The sequence below is a fragment of the Oculina patagonica genome, chromosome 2 (genome assembly GCF_052425735.1).
Source record: "Oculina patagonica isolate OP01 chromosome 2, crgOcupat, whole genome shotgun sequence".
NCBI classification, from domain to species: domain Eukaryota; kingdom Metazoa; phylum Cnidaria; class Anthozoa; order Scleractinia; family Oculinidae; genus Oculina; species Oculina patagonica.
This window is the reverse complement of record NC_135759.1, coordinates 33,456,750-33,473,482: the sequence shown is the minus strand read 5'-3', so window position 1 is coordinate 33,473,482 and position 16,733 is coordinate 33,456,750. Positions and strand designations below refer to the sequence as shown.

General features: G+C 36.7%; 2 protein-coding genes across 2 annotated transcripts in view; both read right to left on the bottom strand.

Moving 5' to 3' along the window:
• Positions 1-16,733, bottom strand: part of LOC144644286 (CUB and peptidase domain-containing protein 1-like) — a 66,446-nt gene that overhangs the window by 15,303 nt on the left and 34,410 nt on the right. The window lies entirely within an intron of this gene.
• The window catches only part of LOC144644278 (uncharacterized), a 37,991-nt gene that overhangs the window by 3,678 nt on the left and 17,580 nt on the right, over positions 1-16,733 (bottom strand). Inside the window, exons 14-33 of the mRNA XM_078503729.1 lie at positions 14,686-14,796; positions 13,413-13,593; positions 12,866-13,038; positions 12,511-12,628; positions 10,995-11,066; positions 10,109-10,180; positions 9,456-9,527; positions 7,674-7,745; positions 7,501-7,572; positions 6,863-6,934; positions 6,265-6,336; positions 5,928-5,999; positions 5,009-5,080; positions 3,867-3,938; positions 2,581-2,655; positions 1,986-2,054; positions 1,618-1,692; positions 1,327-1,395; positions 609-817; positions 313-438 (exon numbers count right to left, since the gene is read on the bottom strand). Of these exons, the coding sequence (XP_078359855.1) occupies positions 313-438; positions 609-817; positions 1,327-1,395; positions 1,618-1,692; positions 1,986-2,054; positions 2,581-2,655; positions 3,867-3,938; positions 5,009-5,080; positions 5,928-5,999; positions 6,265-6,336; positions 6,863-6,934; positions 7,501-7,572; positions 7,674-7,745; positions 9,456-9,527; positions 10,109-10,180; positions 10,995-11,066; positions 12,511-12,628; positions 12,866-13,038; positions 13,413-13,593; positions 14,686-14,796 (1,926 nt within the window). The remainder of the gene's footprint in view (positions 1-312; positions 439-608; positions 818-1,326; positions 1,396-1,617; positions 1,693-1,985; positions 2,055-2,580; positions 2,656-3,866; positions 3,939-5,008; positions 5,081-5,927; positions 6,000-6,264; positions 6,337-6,862; positions 6,935-7,500; positions 7,573-7,673; positions 7,746-9,455; positions 9,528-10,108; positions 10,181-10,994; positions 11,067-12,510; positions 12,629-12,865; positions 13,039-13,412; positions 13,594-14,685; positions 14,797-16,733) is intronic.

Sequence of the window (16,733 nt, the reverse complement as noted above, 5' to 3'; positions counted from 1 at the left end):
GTAATGGAGTGCAAGGTGTCATAAACCTTATATATTTATATTTGACAATTTTGAGATATAAAGACAAAAATGAGAGCATAAGTGAATTATAAAGACATCGGGAGAAATACACATTTAAAAAAAGTAAAAATTTAAGATCGTGAGGTAATGATTTATACACAGTGGCAGCAAATTATACTGCCATCAAACATAAATTTCGTGTGAGGTTAGTCTACTTGGTGGTGTATTTGTTCCCACTTAAGAATAACCCAGCCATTTTAATCATACAAATTAAAAAAAAAAATCATTTAGCTTGACGTATACTTAGTTTACCTTCAGGACAAGACTTGCAATCTTGTGATTGTTTTCCTGGAGCTTTATCAAAATGTACAAAAGAACCATTTGGACATTTCTTGCAGCTTTTGGCCACGTGGCCGACATTGTCCGAGTAAAATCCTCCTGTAAAAGGAAGCGAAAATAGTAAAAGGCTATACAGCACCAGCACATATTTATGTGCAGTCGTTATAACAGCGTCCCAAACTTCTCTTTTCTCTTCTAGACTGCGTGACATTGTTATTTAGCTACGATCAAAGCTACTGAAGCCTGCAGCGAATAATCATGTAACATACCTGGCGGGCATTGTATACATCCTTCAGTTCCTCTTGAGGACAAGTTGGCAAAAGTTCCCAGGGGACATGGTAGAAACTTATAATAATCTGTCCGATTGTCAGGTATTCGTCTGAATCCCGAAGCTAAGAGTGCAGAAATATAGGCTACATGTGTCTTCCATGTGGGGTTTTCGACTTTGATAGCCTCCTCATCAGAATTAAGAGGATTACTAGAAAAGAGCAATTTTTGTTTCCAAAAGAAACAAAATAACTCGTATTACAATTCTGTTTACTGTAGATGGTAAAAAAATCTCCATGGCCTGCACAATATCGTCAATAGACATATATTTTTATACGAGATCAATGTTTCTTTTTATCAAGTGAAATAGCTTGAGAGAATAAATTTTAAGGAACAAAAGCAAAACTACAGTAAAATGCCGATTTCTTGAACCCCCTGATAACTCGCACCAAAGGTCGTATCCCTTGAATTTGCTTCACTCATGATCCATCAAACAATGCAATTTTATTCTTTGTCCCACAAAACAGAAAATTACATCTTTCACAAAGGTTAACTGTATCTATAATACTTCCTTATCCCCTGTTTAACGGAAACAACTCTGTGGCGTGCACAACATTATTTAAACGTCATTTTAAGTACAATCCAACCTTGACGTATCTTTTTGTGCCTATATATACAGCATACATTGTACATCAAGTAACGTAGGATTAATGTACTGACAGATATATTATGCAGTTCCGGCGGCGAGAGTGATATTTCAGCATTCCAATCGTCCTATTCTTTATAACCCTAGAAGAAATAAAAATTTCAATAAATGCTTAGTATTTTAAAAATTAATTGCTCAGAAAGTAGTTGCGTCTCTCATCATTTTCGTGCGATATGACGTCATAATCGACACCATCACCACTAAAATATACATGTTTGACTGCAGTGTACATCAGCCAAGTTTCATTTTCATAGGTTAATACTTAGTCAATACGCACGTAGATTAGTATAAATGAGATACATCACAGTTTAGAATCTAAACCACCAAGGCCTAAAAATGACTCAAGGTTCAATATCTTCAACATCGTACGCAGCAAATATCTGTCAGGAATAAGAGAAATATTAGCCATGGAAACAATGTCACAATATTTAAGAATATAATTAAAGACCAGTATTCTTATAAGTTAACTTTTTCATAATAAGTCGTCCTCTACGAACCCAGCAGTAAGAGCAATGTGTGGTAAATAGCTATTCGAACCTTTATTGCCAACATTGCCAAAATCAATAACTATTCACGAAACTTATGAGTAATTAAATTCAAAATGGGTCTTTTATCCAAAAAGTAGCTTCCACTTAACTAACGTTCATTCAACAAAACAACGAAGAAAACTTACATGCTTGAACTCTTTCCAAGTTTAAATGCTTCCGGTTCAATTGTCTGTATAGGATTATCCGATAGCATTCTTGAATGGTGGATAAAGCAAAACCAGTAATGAATCGGGCATTTAAATGTTATATGAGCTCATCTAAGTCAAAAGTGACGATTTATATGGCATGACATTGATAACAAATTATTCAAAACGATCATTCTGCTAGAACTGATTATTAACAGTACGTCATAAGAAACATAAAAATTCATACTGACAAAACTGGAAATATTGCGAAATTTCATGTATATCTGGGTGGCAAAATATAGTTATTTTGGCTAAAAATTATCTTCTGGTCGAAGTTGTTTATGTTTTTAAAACCATTTTGATTTTTTTCTATTGTTAGTTTCAGGTTATGACAATAAACATGAGATAAGGCGGGGACAATAAAGACAGACAAACAGACAGAAAAATGCACAGAGATTATCACAGTATCTACCATAACAGCGTAACAAAGTTTACAAAAACCGAAAAAGTTCATCTCGTATGTGTTTGCCCTAATCAGTCGTGATGTGGTACTTACAGTTTCGTTCACTGTAACTAGTTACTGCGCTATACTTACATCATCATCTCATAGTCTTGCAGATAATAGAAGGCTCGATATGGAATGTACTGCAGTCGGTTGGCGTTTAGATATCTAAAAGTCGGAGGACGAAGAACTTACGTTTGTAAAACACATAATGATGACAACTTCCTGCAAACTGAAAATTTAAGTATAGGCAAGAAACAACAGCACAAGTAAACGAAGTTCACTTCAGAATGGCCATTTATTTTCTTTACGCCAATAAAACGTTTATACAAAGATATGTTATTCGCCAAAATTTCAGCTTCCAACGTGCGCTATAACCTACGAAATCTTTCCCAAAACTCGACAACTGAACGCCGCCATCTTGGAGCTGGTAATGTATGCGTGACGTCAAAAAGCTCAGCCTGAAGTTTGGCGCGAAAATTGAAATACTCGAAACTCCTTGTTTTTTCGTAGTGGCTTTGTTTTTCAAAATGCCTGTTTGTGCATCTCCATTTTTCTCAAACAGTGCTCCAAGAAATACAAAAAACAAGGAGTTTCGACTATTAAAATTTTCCGGTCAAACTTCAGGCTGAGCTCTTTGTCGTCACGCATACATTACCAGCTCCAAGATGGCGGCGTTCAGTTGTCGAGTTTTGGGAAAGATTTCGTAGGGTTATAGCGAACGTTGGACGCTAAAATTTTGGTGAATATCATATCTTTGTGTAAACGTTTAATTGGCATAAAGAAAATAAGTGGCCATTCTGGAGTGAACTTCTCCTTTAAGAACAGTATCATACGAGGGTAACGACTTTTAGACTGCCCAGCGGTCTTTAGATATTCAATCTTGGAATGACATTTCAGAGTTTAAGCGCAACTAAAAAAATATCTTTTTAGGGACGCTTTAAGTTAGATATTTTTATGATTTAGTGTATTTTTACAGCAAACTTAGGCGAATTAGCTAGTCTTTTCATTCTTTTATTGATCTTTTATCTTTTACTATATACAAATTGTAACATTTTTAATAAAGAGATGTACTTTTAGATTCTAAATAACTTGTAATGCGCTATTGGATAGAAATAGAAATAGCGCTCTATAAATAAATTATTATTATTATTATTATTATTATTATTATTATTATTATATATTCCTATTCATTATATATTCCTATTTTCTTTTTAATCAGATACACCTAAGATTCAAGTTTGTATGAAAAGTACTCAATAAAGTTTTGTTGTTAATTTTTAAAAAAATTATATATTCCTGAAAATCATATATGATTGTCTTTATCAAACTAGTCCCCAGGAAAAAGCTTCAAAATCCACTGCTCTCTAAGTACTTACATAAATTTTAACCATTTTGTACAACAGAACAAGTCCTTTGGCAAGTATTTAATTTTGTTGTAAGAAAGGTCTCTGCAGATTTAAAATATCGTATTGGTTATATGTAGAGGCAGGTTTGATGATGTGCTGTTGTGCTAATTTATTTTTAACGTTTTTTATATCGATACATGTTCCTAGGAAAAACGACCTTTGACGCGAGCTTTGCTTGAATAAGATACTTCGAAGGGTTGAGAAGGTTAAAACTCAACAATACACATGACTTGGAGAAAATTGGCCACGCATGTGGCAGTTTTATTAAATCAATCATCTCTAAGTCATAACAACATATAGAAGATCTGAACAGATTATACGAAAATGTAAACGTGGGGCGCCAAAAAACGCAACACAACAATAAAACAAACAGAAATAAATAACCATTCGAAAAAACGGCTGATAACAGAGAAAAACCCGTTGGTAGGCGAAAAGGGGTGGCGGAGGGAAATATTTTCTAGAGCTCTCGACACTTCAATGGCGAGGAATAAAAGGAAGAATTAAGCGATTGTTTCTGCTTTTACATAGCAAACACCGCCTTAAAATGTTATTGGTTAAACTTTGTACCCGGTACGGAACCTCCCAACGGGTTACCAAATGAACATGCATCGACATAAATAACATTATGTCTAGACATAATGTTTGGTTTTAACGTAGTTTTAATGCTTTTAACGTACTTTTTGGACAAATCGTGAAAATTAAGTCCCAAATATATACGCTCCATTTTTTGCGAAATTAAGTTCCAAATTAAGATTCATCGTTTTACGTGTCTTTTTAAGTTTTTCGTTGTACACGGCCCTACAAACCCACAAAATAGAAGCTTTAAACTTTACCGTGTATAAGTAAAGTTCATCATCATCATCATCAATACGGTTGTCAGAAATTTGAAAAACATCGCTTAAAAGTTCCAGAATCGAATCAATTTCTGATTGCGCGGTTCAAGTTGTTTTCTACCCGGCTAACACATTGGGTCAATTAAGGTTATTTTATTGACGACTAATTTGTAGCACTAATTAACTGGTAAAGGACCAAGTCCCATGCAAAAGATTAAAGATCCTTTTTAATATATAAGTTATCCACATACAATCGTTCAAAACGTTTGTCAAACATACAGCAATTCTACATTTGTTAGATTGTGAAATATATCCGAGGTAAGGTTTTGAATGCTGTTTAAAGTCAGGTTCCTATAAAAGAAGAGGGAAAGTAAAAATGAAGCGAGGAGAACAATCACATCAGTTTATAATTACATGTATGCGTACAATTCCTTTAGAAGATTTTTCTCATGCATGTTTTTCCATTGCCGTCTGACGTGTTATGCGGTGCCCTGCAGGCAGCAGCTCTTTCGCCGTGAAGCCTGAAACTCCATCGTTGCGTTAATTAAAGCCCTAATATTATTTTATTGCAGGGTTTAAGACACTGAAAACGTTTCCACTGGGTCAGAGCCCTCTTTTTGTGGGGGATTGGAGGCGGGGGGGGGGGGGGGGGGGAGGTTGAAGTCCTGGACCCATTAATACCTTTAGTCAAACAATATAACGTCAAATATAATAAAGGGAAGGTTTTTATGACCAGCGTTTTTTTTATTGAACCCTACAAGACGTCTACAATCTAGCCAGGTTAGATTAATTAAAGTCAGGTGTTTGCTAAAAGATCTCCAAAACTTTTTCATAGAATATCTGTATGTAATAATACCAAATTCTGTCCAAGTTATTTCACAGCAATATATCCCGGTGGGCTTAAATTAAGCTGTAAAGCGATCGTATACCCCAAATTGCAGATCTTGCTGTGTATTCACATGGTTAAGGTTTGTTCAAAAATATGATTTGATGACGGTAAGGGCGTCAGTTACTTTTAACGTTGTTAATTTCCGTTTAAAGCAAGTCTAAACCAAAGGTTTACTTTCAGGAAACTGGAAAAATTACACATAAATAATTAAACCCATTTAAATAAATAATTACATTCACATTTATGACGACTAAAAGAAGGAATACGAAAACATGTCTGCAGTTTTCTAGTTGTCCTCCTCTTACTCACAGTATTTCCAGGTCTTTCATGCTGGCAAACGCCCCTTCAGGTAGAAATGTGATCGTGTTTGCGGACAAATCCCTGAGAAAAAGCATCATCCATGAGTAAATCCAGCTATCTAAGATTAGGTTACTTATCATACAACTGAAAACTATTTCATTCTTGTTGGCTTCGAGCTGACACATAAATCATTAATTTGCACTTCATATTGCAATATCTTTAGTACAAATTACAACTGGACCCCGCAGCATGATAGTTACAATTGTTTACCAGTTTTATTTCAAATGACACAAATGAATTATTGTGAGAAATTGCAGCGTGTTCAGATTGGAAAATTTACACTTACAATTCTTTCAGCTTTACAAGATTGCCGAAAACCCCCTCAGGTAGAAATGCAATGACATTTGAGCCTAATCGTCTGCATATAAAATGTAAAACACCTTATACATTAAAAGGCAAAGGTAAATTGTCATAAATTCACGTGTACGTGATACAACTTCGATAAACTATGCAAAAAAGAGTCGTTGTTGACAGACCTTGGTTCAACGCATCTGGACAGCGCGCAGAGACTGAAAAATTAATAAAGAATTTCCACTCTCCGAAAACGACCTCGAGGTACGTGTGACAAACGACATTCTTAGAACGATTGACCATGCAATCGTGGTGGAAAGATTCGAGTCTTACTTTGGCTTCTAACACCTACCGTACCTAGCTTTCATGTAACGTAAATTTTAATTAGTTATTTCATTGATTTTATTACTGTTTATTACTGTTTACTTTATATAGGGTTTAACTTTTTTATTTTCTAATAGTAATGTAAGCGCCTTGAGTTTTTAAAATGCGCCCGAAAAACTTTATTGTTATTATTATTATTATTATTATTATTATTATTGTTATTTAATTAATATCCATTTCGAATCATTCCAACATTGTATGAAACATACAGCAATTCTATATTTGTAAGACTGTAAAATACACCCGAGGTAAGATTTTGAATATTGTTTGAAGTCAGGTTCCTGTAGAAGAAGGTGAAATTAAAAAGAAAATTTAAAAGCAACACAAATAGTAACTATTTAATATAATTCCTGTAACGATCTGGCTTGTTACCTTAAAATAACCTCCCAAAACAGAACCAAAATATATAGCATACTGAGAAATAAAGAAGTATGGTAAATGTTTGCCGGCATAAAAGAAATGCACGGATACAATATTAATATGAAGGAAAGGTATGGGTAGCAATAGCTGTGGATACACGACAGCTGAGGTGAATTTATCTGGTTGAATGACTGAGAACAATCATAAGTTCCGCACGCAACACCCTTGGTGTATTGTAGGGTCTTCAAGTAACCCCGGGAAGCCTACTAGTGAGAAGTCGTGTTTTGGACAGTGCACGTGCAGTTCGTGATTTGCTAATGTAGTCTTTTGTCAGGAGCACCGAGTGTGTGTGGAAGATCGGAAAAGATGGCTTGCCTTTGGTAGTGATTATTGAACTTAAACAGAATGCTTGGGTTTATACATGTAAGTTTTCGTTAAACTAGGTAAAAACCAAGTTAAATTTCTAGTTGTGCTTCTTTTCACTCACAGTATTTTCAGGTCTTTCAGGCTGGAAAACACTTCTTCAGGTAGAAATTTGATTGTGTTTGAAGACAAGTCCCTGTGAAAGGGTATTACCCATAAGTGAATCTAACTAAGGTATAAACTTGACTCGCTTATCAGTGGGTATGAGCCAATAGGGATCGGTTGATTAACACTTACAATTCCTTCAGCTTAACAAGATTACCAAAAACGCTCCCGGGTAGAAATGTTATGACATTTGAAGATAATCGTCTGTAGAAAAGATAACATTCAATACGTCGGGAAAAGCAACAGTTTTTTTAGATTTACGTTTTTAGATTTGATGCCACTTTCCATAGGTATGCTCTATGTACAAAGTTGGCCTTTTAACATTAATTAATTCCTTGTCTATGAACTTTTATTTTATAGTAGCAAGGATACAACGTTGACACAATGCACTAAGTACTGTTCATTCTAAACGTGCAATTTAAACGTAACGACTGTATAAATTCGATTTCTTATGAACTACATCATTTTATTGGTGAAAACGGATTCTTATTAAATGTTTACAATTCACCAAGTGCTCAGGCGACATAAAGACTAAATCGAATCTTCAGTACACAGTTGACCTGATCTTCCTGCTTTAAAACAACTTTGTTAAAATTCAACAATCAGAAAGGTCCCTTAGAATACGGATTGCAAAGTGGCTCTCAGTAATAACCCATACTCTGTGGGAGCTCTTCTTTAGCGGCCAGACCGAGTGATCGGTGGAGTGGAGGGTCGGGATGATTCACCGACGAGGTAATACTTTTTTGTGGGTGAAATGCTACTGACAAATCCCTGTGATTCAAACGGATTTTTCGATACGCAAAATGATAACAATAATATTTTCTTAGAATTTATTTTATTTGACTATTATTGGTCGAGAAACCCGGGCTATAAGGCTTTATTTACTGCGCTGCTTGGAGAATAGAACTGTGGAGCAGGAGCAGGAGCAGGAGCAGGAGCAGGAGCAGGAGCAGGAGCAGGAGCAGGAGCAGGAGCAGGAGCAGGAGCAGGAGAAGCAGAAGCAGGAGCAGGAGCAGGAGCAGGAGCAGGAGGAGCAGGAGCAGGAGCAGGAGGAGCAGGAGCAAGAGGAGCATGAGCAGCAGGAGCAGCAGGAGCAGGAGGAGAAGGAGGAGGAGGAGGAGGAGGAGGAGCAGGAGAAGGAGGAGGAGGAGGCTAGAAGGCGAAGCAGGTGCAGGAAGAGAAGGAGGAGAAGGATGATGAGGAGGAGGAGGTGGAGGAGGAGCGGGAGGAGGAGGAGGTGAAGGATGAGGAGCAGGAGCAGGAGGAGAAGGAGGAGGAGGAGGTGGAGGAGGAAGAGGAGGAGTAAAACAATAAAATTGTGGGGGATGAGGAGGGGGAGGAGGAGGAGGAGGGCCGATATAAGGCCGATGTGGGGTCAATAAGGGGCCGATGTAAGGTAAAATTGTGGAGAAGGGGGATGTAAACAATAATATTGTGGTGCTGGTAGTTGTGGAGGAGAAGTAGATTGAATTTAACAAACGTTTTTGCTTCGGATTAATTTTTAGCGCTTTTTTATCATTGAGTTCACTCAGGCGTATCGAGTATAAAATTATTGTTTCGACAACAATAATGTCGCTGTATTTAATTTATGCGCAAGGAGGTTTGCATAATTACTGTCTGTAATGTTCAGTGTTGGTTCAGTGATTTTGAATATAATGTGAAAGATTGCGTAATACCTTAAGCCGCTACTGTAAAAAATAAGGCCTTTCAAACCAGTTATACCAGCCTAGATAATAATCATTGATAATGACATCGCACACAGTTTAATTAAATCCACCAAATTTTATTCATGAGACTATGACTTCACGCAAGTTAATGTTTTACTGCCCACGCTAATGAGATTCCTGCCCAAAAAGGGGTCTAACCGGTGTCTACTATACTACTGATATTAAAGCTGAGCTAAACTTTACTTACAATTTTTCTAGATTTTTCTGTGAGGCAAACACTCTATCAGGCAAAAATGTAATAACGTTTGAAGACAAATCCCTGTTTAATGGTATCAATAAATGAGTTAGTGTAACGACAGGAATCAGTTATGGTACTTTGCTTATCGCTCCGCCAATACCTCGAGATGTGCAACACCTTGATAAGTATGTCGTAAAGGAAGGTAGCTCGGAATAATGGCTTGGGTTTAATATAGAAAGAGCAAAAACATGCTGTATGCTGATCTCAAATGAATTTGGCCTGGCCGTGACACGACGATAGCACGACAGTGGTTTCAAACGGCGAATTTAATAAAGTTGCGCCAAATTCAAACTATATCAGAGACAACACAAAACTGCAAAATAACTTCAAATACATTGAAATAATTTATTAATTTAGTTCGGCACGACTGGAGCACTTCGTTTGAAATCAAGTCGCGCTACTGCCGTTCGGCACGGCAAGGCCTGCCGTGCTGAAGTCGAACTGAATTCTTCAATTCAGTCCGGCACGGCAGTAGCTCAACGTTTGGAACAGGCCTTACGGTATAAAAAAAAATCCATTTTAACTAACCAAATACTGCACGAACAATAATTATGTTTGCGTAGAAATATTTTGGCGCAATTTGTACCCTAATTTTCACTTACAGGTACTCCAGATTAGTCAAGTTACCAAACAGTCCATCTGGTAAAAATTTAATGGCGTTTGAAGATAAATCTCTGTAATTAATTGCATCCGATAAAATGTTATATAAAAGGAAACGATTGTACAATCAACCACCACTGATAGCCACCTCTCTTTCATGGCCAGTGTCTCATACCCCATGGACGCCAGCAAATCACCAGCTTACACAAAAAGAAATCAGCAACAGAAAAGTGAAAGAGTTAATTTTATGAAGTGTTTAAGTACATTTCAACTTGTTCGTTTATTGTACAAAATGTAAAGACGAGAAGCATCAGTTAGCAACTTCAATGAAGGAAACAATGTTAAACATCGTCCAAACAGCTTTTAAACGTTTTTAGCATTTCCGAGCTTCAGTAAGAAATAAAAGGATGATGCTAAATATTATAAACGGTTTTCAATAAACCTTTAAATGAGGACATTATATTAACTCCTGTGCAAAGTCAGTGGACGTTTTCCTAAAGCCTTGCTTTGGCTATTTGAATTTTTGCTGATGATGCAGTGTTACCTTTCGAACGAACGAACGAGCAAACGAACAGAACTGGTTTGAGAGTCGAAACTAATTCATATTTGATTTGATTTTGCATTACAACGCTTATAATTAGCGGATGGTTTAAAAAAGTTCCGCCACCCTCATTTCATCAGAAGTAAAAGCAAAAGCAATTGTGACTTGCTCGTCACGTTTGCCCTCGTTTCGCGCCAGCCACATGCTTTTGCTTCGAGTTTTAATTTGATCGCTGGATTGTCTGCGTCCTTTGTGATTAGCTCGAGTCATAATGTTGTTTTTTTACGACTTACAAATAAAACCTTCTCTGAGAAATAAAGAAAACACTGCAATTTGTTTTGACTTACAGCTGTTGTAGATTTGTAAGGTTTGAAAACATTATAACAGCTGGGTGTGTAATATTACTTAAGGAAACTTTCCTGAAAGCAAAAAGCTCTTCATGGTAAGGTAAAATAGAAAATAGTATTACCTTCTTTCGTAAATAGACTGCTGTCGAGTGTTAGTTGCCATTTCCATGTTTAACTGAAAAGATAGTCTTTTGGTGCACTTTTGGGAGTATTGTTATCTCATGGACGAGTCAGTTGAATACCAAAGTTCTTAGCGGAGCTCCAGCGCGCGCAGCGCGCCAGCGGAGCACCATGGGTAAGGAAATTTGGTAACCCATGAAGACGAAAAAAATTGGTTATCGAGTGAGCGTACGCGTGCCCGCCCGCGCCTACAGACTCTCGGGGAGGGGATGGAGAGTTAGAAGGCAACTCAAGTGAGGGGAGAAGAATGCCATCTCGACTTGAATCTTTGATATTTGACATCCATGATACAGTCACTTGACAGCTGTTAAAACAAGATATCCGCTGACCAGTATCACATGACCATATTGCGGGCTCAGGTGTACAGCTCATCGAGAACATGTGTTTTTTTGAAGTTGACCAGGTTATTGTTTTCCATTATATCGCGGGCTCAAATCTTTGTTTTCTTGGTTAATGACAGGATTTTTCAAGCACAATTTCCGCGATTGGCCGGAGTTGCCAATTTATTTCGGCCATGGATCCTTCTTGAGTAGTATCCGTTTAATAACTTCAATAACAATATTTATTTACAATTAGAGTACTTTCACAAAATCTTAAGAACCAGAAAACAAGCGCGGAGCTCCACTTTTAGGCTTGCCTAAATCTATATATTACTTTCTAAAGAAAACGGTTGTGCTGCGTCGGGGGGCAATGGAAGGCTTATTTGATTATCAGCTAGAAGTTGTTAAAGTGAAGTACCGTAGCAAATTTAAAAAGGTGCCGTTTCGAACATTAGCACTTTGTCGTTGATTACCGTGACTTATTTCGCTCCACAAAATTGTTTGCTAAAACAAACGGTCAATGGTTTTCCTGTTTATATAGTCAACTGTCATCCAAATAGACCTTTCTTATTTTCTTGGTAGTCTAGTAGAGTTTGTTTTAATCGTTGTTTCTTTGTCACACAGACGATTTTTAAAAGTACAATGTGAAAATAAAGTTTACAGCTACTCAACAATTAATTCACCATTCAACAACTGTAATTCTATGATAGGACCAGAGCCTTTTAGGCATTTATTCCTCCTCCAGTTTTTTAAAGCTGTGTTGTGCACTCTAAAGTCAATCTGTCTCTGGAGGCTGTATCACCGTTAAATGGAATGTTTATTTGCGCTAAAAGTAATAACAGCCGCCGTAAATGTAATGAAAATCAAGTCTTTTTTTGTTTTCCGCAGACACTACGCTTATGAACATTTCATTCGAAATGGCAAAGATACAAAGTAACAACATAACGTTTACAAACAAGCGAAGAGAAATGAAATGAAATTGACAAAACCGTAATATCATCATTAGACAGTCTTACATTGTTTCAGTCATCCTTGGAGCGCAATCAAAAATGTCCTCAGGTGCTGTTACATTTCTGCAAGAAATGGTATTTCCCTGATGCCAATTCCATTCATGTGAACATTGAGGTCCGCAATCTGAAAGTGAAATAACGCAAATTAGAATTACGTAATTTATATAAACCTCTCCAACGGGGACTGACCTCAACTTGTTATACCTTGCCAAACAATAATTGGCTGCCATATGTTTAATGGCATAACAGAGTTACTAAGCTAATACCAGAATGCTCGTTTTTCCGGCAATGTTTAACTTAAATGTTGTCTGTGTTTCCATGATATGACTTAAATATGATACTGCATTCGTATTGTACTTACTAAATGGAACAGCAGAAAAATATATTAGGAATTCTCCTTTCAAAGGACTTTCCTCTGAGTGGAATTTTATTAATGCGTAGTCTCCAGTGACAATTATTGATTTCCCAGTTAACTGGCCACAGTGCGTACCAAAATTCTGGCTTTTCTCATTACTTATCTCCAAATAGTCCGAGCTAAAAAAAAAAAAAAGGAATAAAAAAAACCAAATAAAAAATAAATAATTACATAACAAATTAATACATAAATGAAATAATTACTTAATTAATGACGTCTTTAAAGTTATTTGAAAATCGCGCACAAATACGCCAGTTTTCTGACATTAGGAATTTATATAGAAAATTAAGGAGCGGAATTATTAGACAGTTCGCATTTGAAGAAGTGATTTAATTAAGCTGTTTAACAGGTATGCTTAAACAAGCACGGTACTTTAGCCGAATGGCTTTGCCTAGCATCAGTAATGTCGGGTCTATATAAAAACTGTTGGACAACACTTTGTTTGAGCAGTTTAGCCATGCACTTTTAGTTTTAATATTGTGACACTACTTACCGACAAGTTTGATCATTTTCCTCGTCAGAAGTAATTAATGTGAAAATATTGCCAACCTCAAAGTAGGCATTGATCGCCATGCCGTGTGGAATGGGGACTTGGTAATAACAGTCCAGGCCACTCGGGTACTTCTTTGGATATCTAGGACTTTTCAGTGTGTTTCTTACGACGGAACCGCACCCTATATATATCAAAGAAACCAAGTTATAATTTTCTGTCTGTCTGCCTGTCTGCCTGTCTGTCTGTCTGTCAGTCAATCTGTGTATCGATGGATGGATGAATATCTGAATTTACAATCGATCAATAAATCTAGAGCAATATTAGTTGTCTCTCCAAAGACACCAACAAATATGAGTCGCATGCCATGTCGAAATACTCACGAAATGACTTAAACAAACTCATTCGGAAAGTGACAAATGGAAAATTTGACAAATGATGACAAACGAAAAACAAATAAACAAACTGAAATATGACAAACGCTGGGTCTGTCTTGCCGCAGTTAGAATCTTTTGCATTGCTTCATTATTGACTTCGTGTATGAAAAACGAGGACAATTTGTTCAGGAAGCATTGGGGCCGTCTATACGACAAAATTTAAGACTCGGGTTGTTGAACCCAGCGAAAGATGCTGGTTTAGAAAATGATGTTTACCTTTATTTTGAACCACGGCTTATGCCGGTTTTAAAGTTGCTCGTATACATAGCAGGATACTGAGTTTGTGGCTTGTTAAAAATAAGTGAGGCCTAGTGGCTCGTACGCCCCTGCGCTTAACTCTGTTTTCCCTGTTAGGAAGCGGCTATGAGTATCGCTACCCCACTGGATGGAATCCTACAGTGGAGTCCCGATTTTTCAAACCTTTAATCATTCTTCGAACTTCTCAATAACTCTAGCCAAAAGTCGTTTCCTTTCCCTAAGTTGAATACTGTTATTTTATCCTCGATTTTTCGAACCAATTTTCGTTTCCCTTTGAGGTTCGAAAAATTCCGTCACATGTGTAACTTACAAGCATTCTTCAGGTTCACTCCTAAACAATTCATTAAAATTGCACTTACTACAAAAAAAGCTTAAGGAAAAGTTCAATAGCTTTTTTTTAATCAAAACAAAAAAAATGGTTACCCGAGCATAGACGGACCAATTGCCTGGACCCAGTGGACTGCATTAAAACCTCAAATATCGTTTTTTGCTTTGAGACAAGAACTGCAAGGCTTGGTTGCATTTATGAGATTTCTCTTTAAATATAAGATAACTTTGAACATAATAAAAAAATACAATACTTATTTCCATTGGCGGAAATGACAAAGTCATCACAGTTGAGCTTATGAGTATAGTTGATAACTGAGTATTTCTTGTTTCCGCGGAATAACGACGAGGTGTGAATGAGTGACCTGACAAAACAAGATTGGTTTACAATTGAAAATATTGGTTTCCTGCTCCGGATACATAGTTAAAAGGGGTTACAAATTTTTCAAACTCGGAGCGCAAATAAAATTTTAAAAGCCACTACTAGTCCTCAGTAGACACAAGCAAGACAAAAGTGTTAGCCACCGAAATCAACACCTTTAAACGCCGGGTAAAAGAGGCCATTGAGATAAAACTCAGAAAACCTTTGTTAAATAGAGACAATGGTTTTTAATTAGCCCCAATTTATGACAGAATTTTAACACCCCCGAGGCATTGAAATGTCTTCTTAACATTCATCTTTAAAAACACCACCTCATTGACTGATGAAGTCTGGATGATATCAGACGAAATATTTCAAGCTTTTAAAATTATATTTGCGCTCCGAGTTTGAAATTTTTTTAACCCCTTTTAAGATTGGAAGAACAAAACAAAATTGTGGCAGCCTCAGTACCTTTTTCCACGTCGTAAATGTATTGCTGTGTCGTTTTCAGTAATCTGCCTTAGTGACCAAAACATGTATTTTTTTAACTTGGGATTGGTTGCTTGTTAGTGTAACCAAAGGGGCCGTCACGTGCGAAGGGCCTGAAGATGTATTTTGTGTGAGGCCATGTTATGAACAAGAACGAAACTGAGTCCAAACCGTTTGGGTACTTCACAGAAAGCAGTACTGTCTCTCAACAAGCTTAAAAACCGTATTGCTAGGGGGGGGGGGGTACTTAATGAGATATTCTTTAAGTTTTTACTCCTTACTTATCCTCATCGAGCCCACGAGGACTCTTGAGTCCGGCTTTAATTTTGAGTATCAACTAATTAGCCAGTTATTCTGGTTGTGTTTGCTGGATATGAACCGATAAATAGCTGATGATGTGGGTAATAGAAACAAATTTACCATCTTTTTCTCTATCCCTATACAAGACATTTTGACAGTGCTGCTCGTGACAGTAGGCAGGACGCATATCAAATATTAAGAGCAAATGTCCACAAAAATCAAAGAAAATCGATTTTCCGCGGCAAGGTTTAAAAGGTCAAATTCGCTCTCCTTTTGCATATGGGTAGCCCTACTTAAGAATGGTAACGCTATGTAGTTTTTTTTTTCGTTTAAGTAGTTTTAAATATACGAGAAAACTGATATTTTTGATTGCACCTCCAGACTCGATTTAGCGAGATTCGGCAAATCCCGTCAAGGTTGAAAATCGACCATTTTCATTCGATTCGCCTGTCGAAACTATTGAGCGCAGAACGTTTTTAAACCGCTATCTTATTATATTACTATTTCTTGTCTAAAGAATGTACTTTTTATAATTTTTTTTTATTTAAGAGCGCACAAAACCAGAGAATTCTCACACGTTATGTTTGTTGGTTGGTTAAAGGAATAGTTGTTTTGACCATGTGTCATATCTCAGAATTCCACGAGATTTAGAATTTTAATTATCGAAGGATAGATTTTTTAATCTACGTAAAGTATGGTTTGGGCCAATGAATCCGCATTCCTCAGAAAAGGTTTCAAAGTAGTACACAAAAGTTATAAAATCACGTCAGCTTTCGAATGCGTGACCAAAAGTCAACCACTGTATTCGCAATTAAAATCACTTTAATCTAAACTATCAGCATTATTTAAGCATAAAACATACCCACCTTTGCTCCGTTGTGATATCCTGAGTGTTACAAGCTTTTCTTTCCTTTTAAAATGTTCAGCGGCGTTCTCAGCACTTAATTCCTGATCTAAATTTGAAGCTGAACGGTCAAAGAGGCCTTCGTCTGAAAAGCTCCTGTGCATGCTCTCCAGACTTGTTCTACTTTAGCCAGACATTTTAGGCAGTTACTGCTAAAGCGACAGTAAATTATCCGCCTTTGAGCCTGGTTCGATCGTTTGAACGTTGCTTTATTTAAGTCAGTTATTATAATGTAATATTAATTTGTC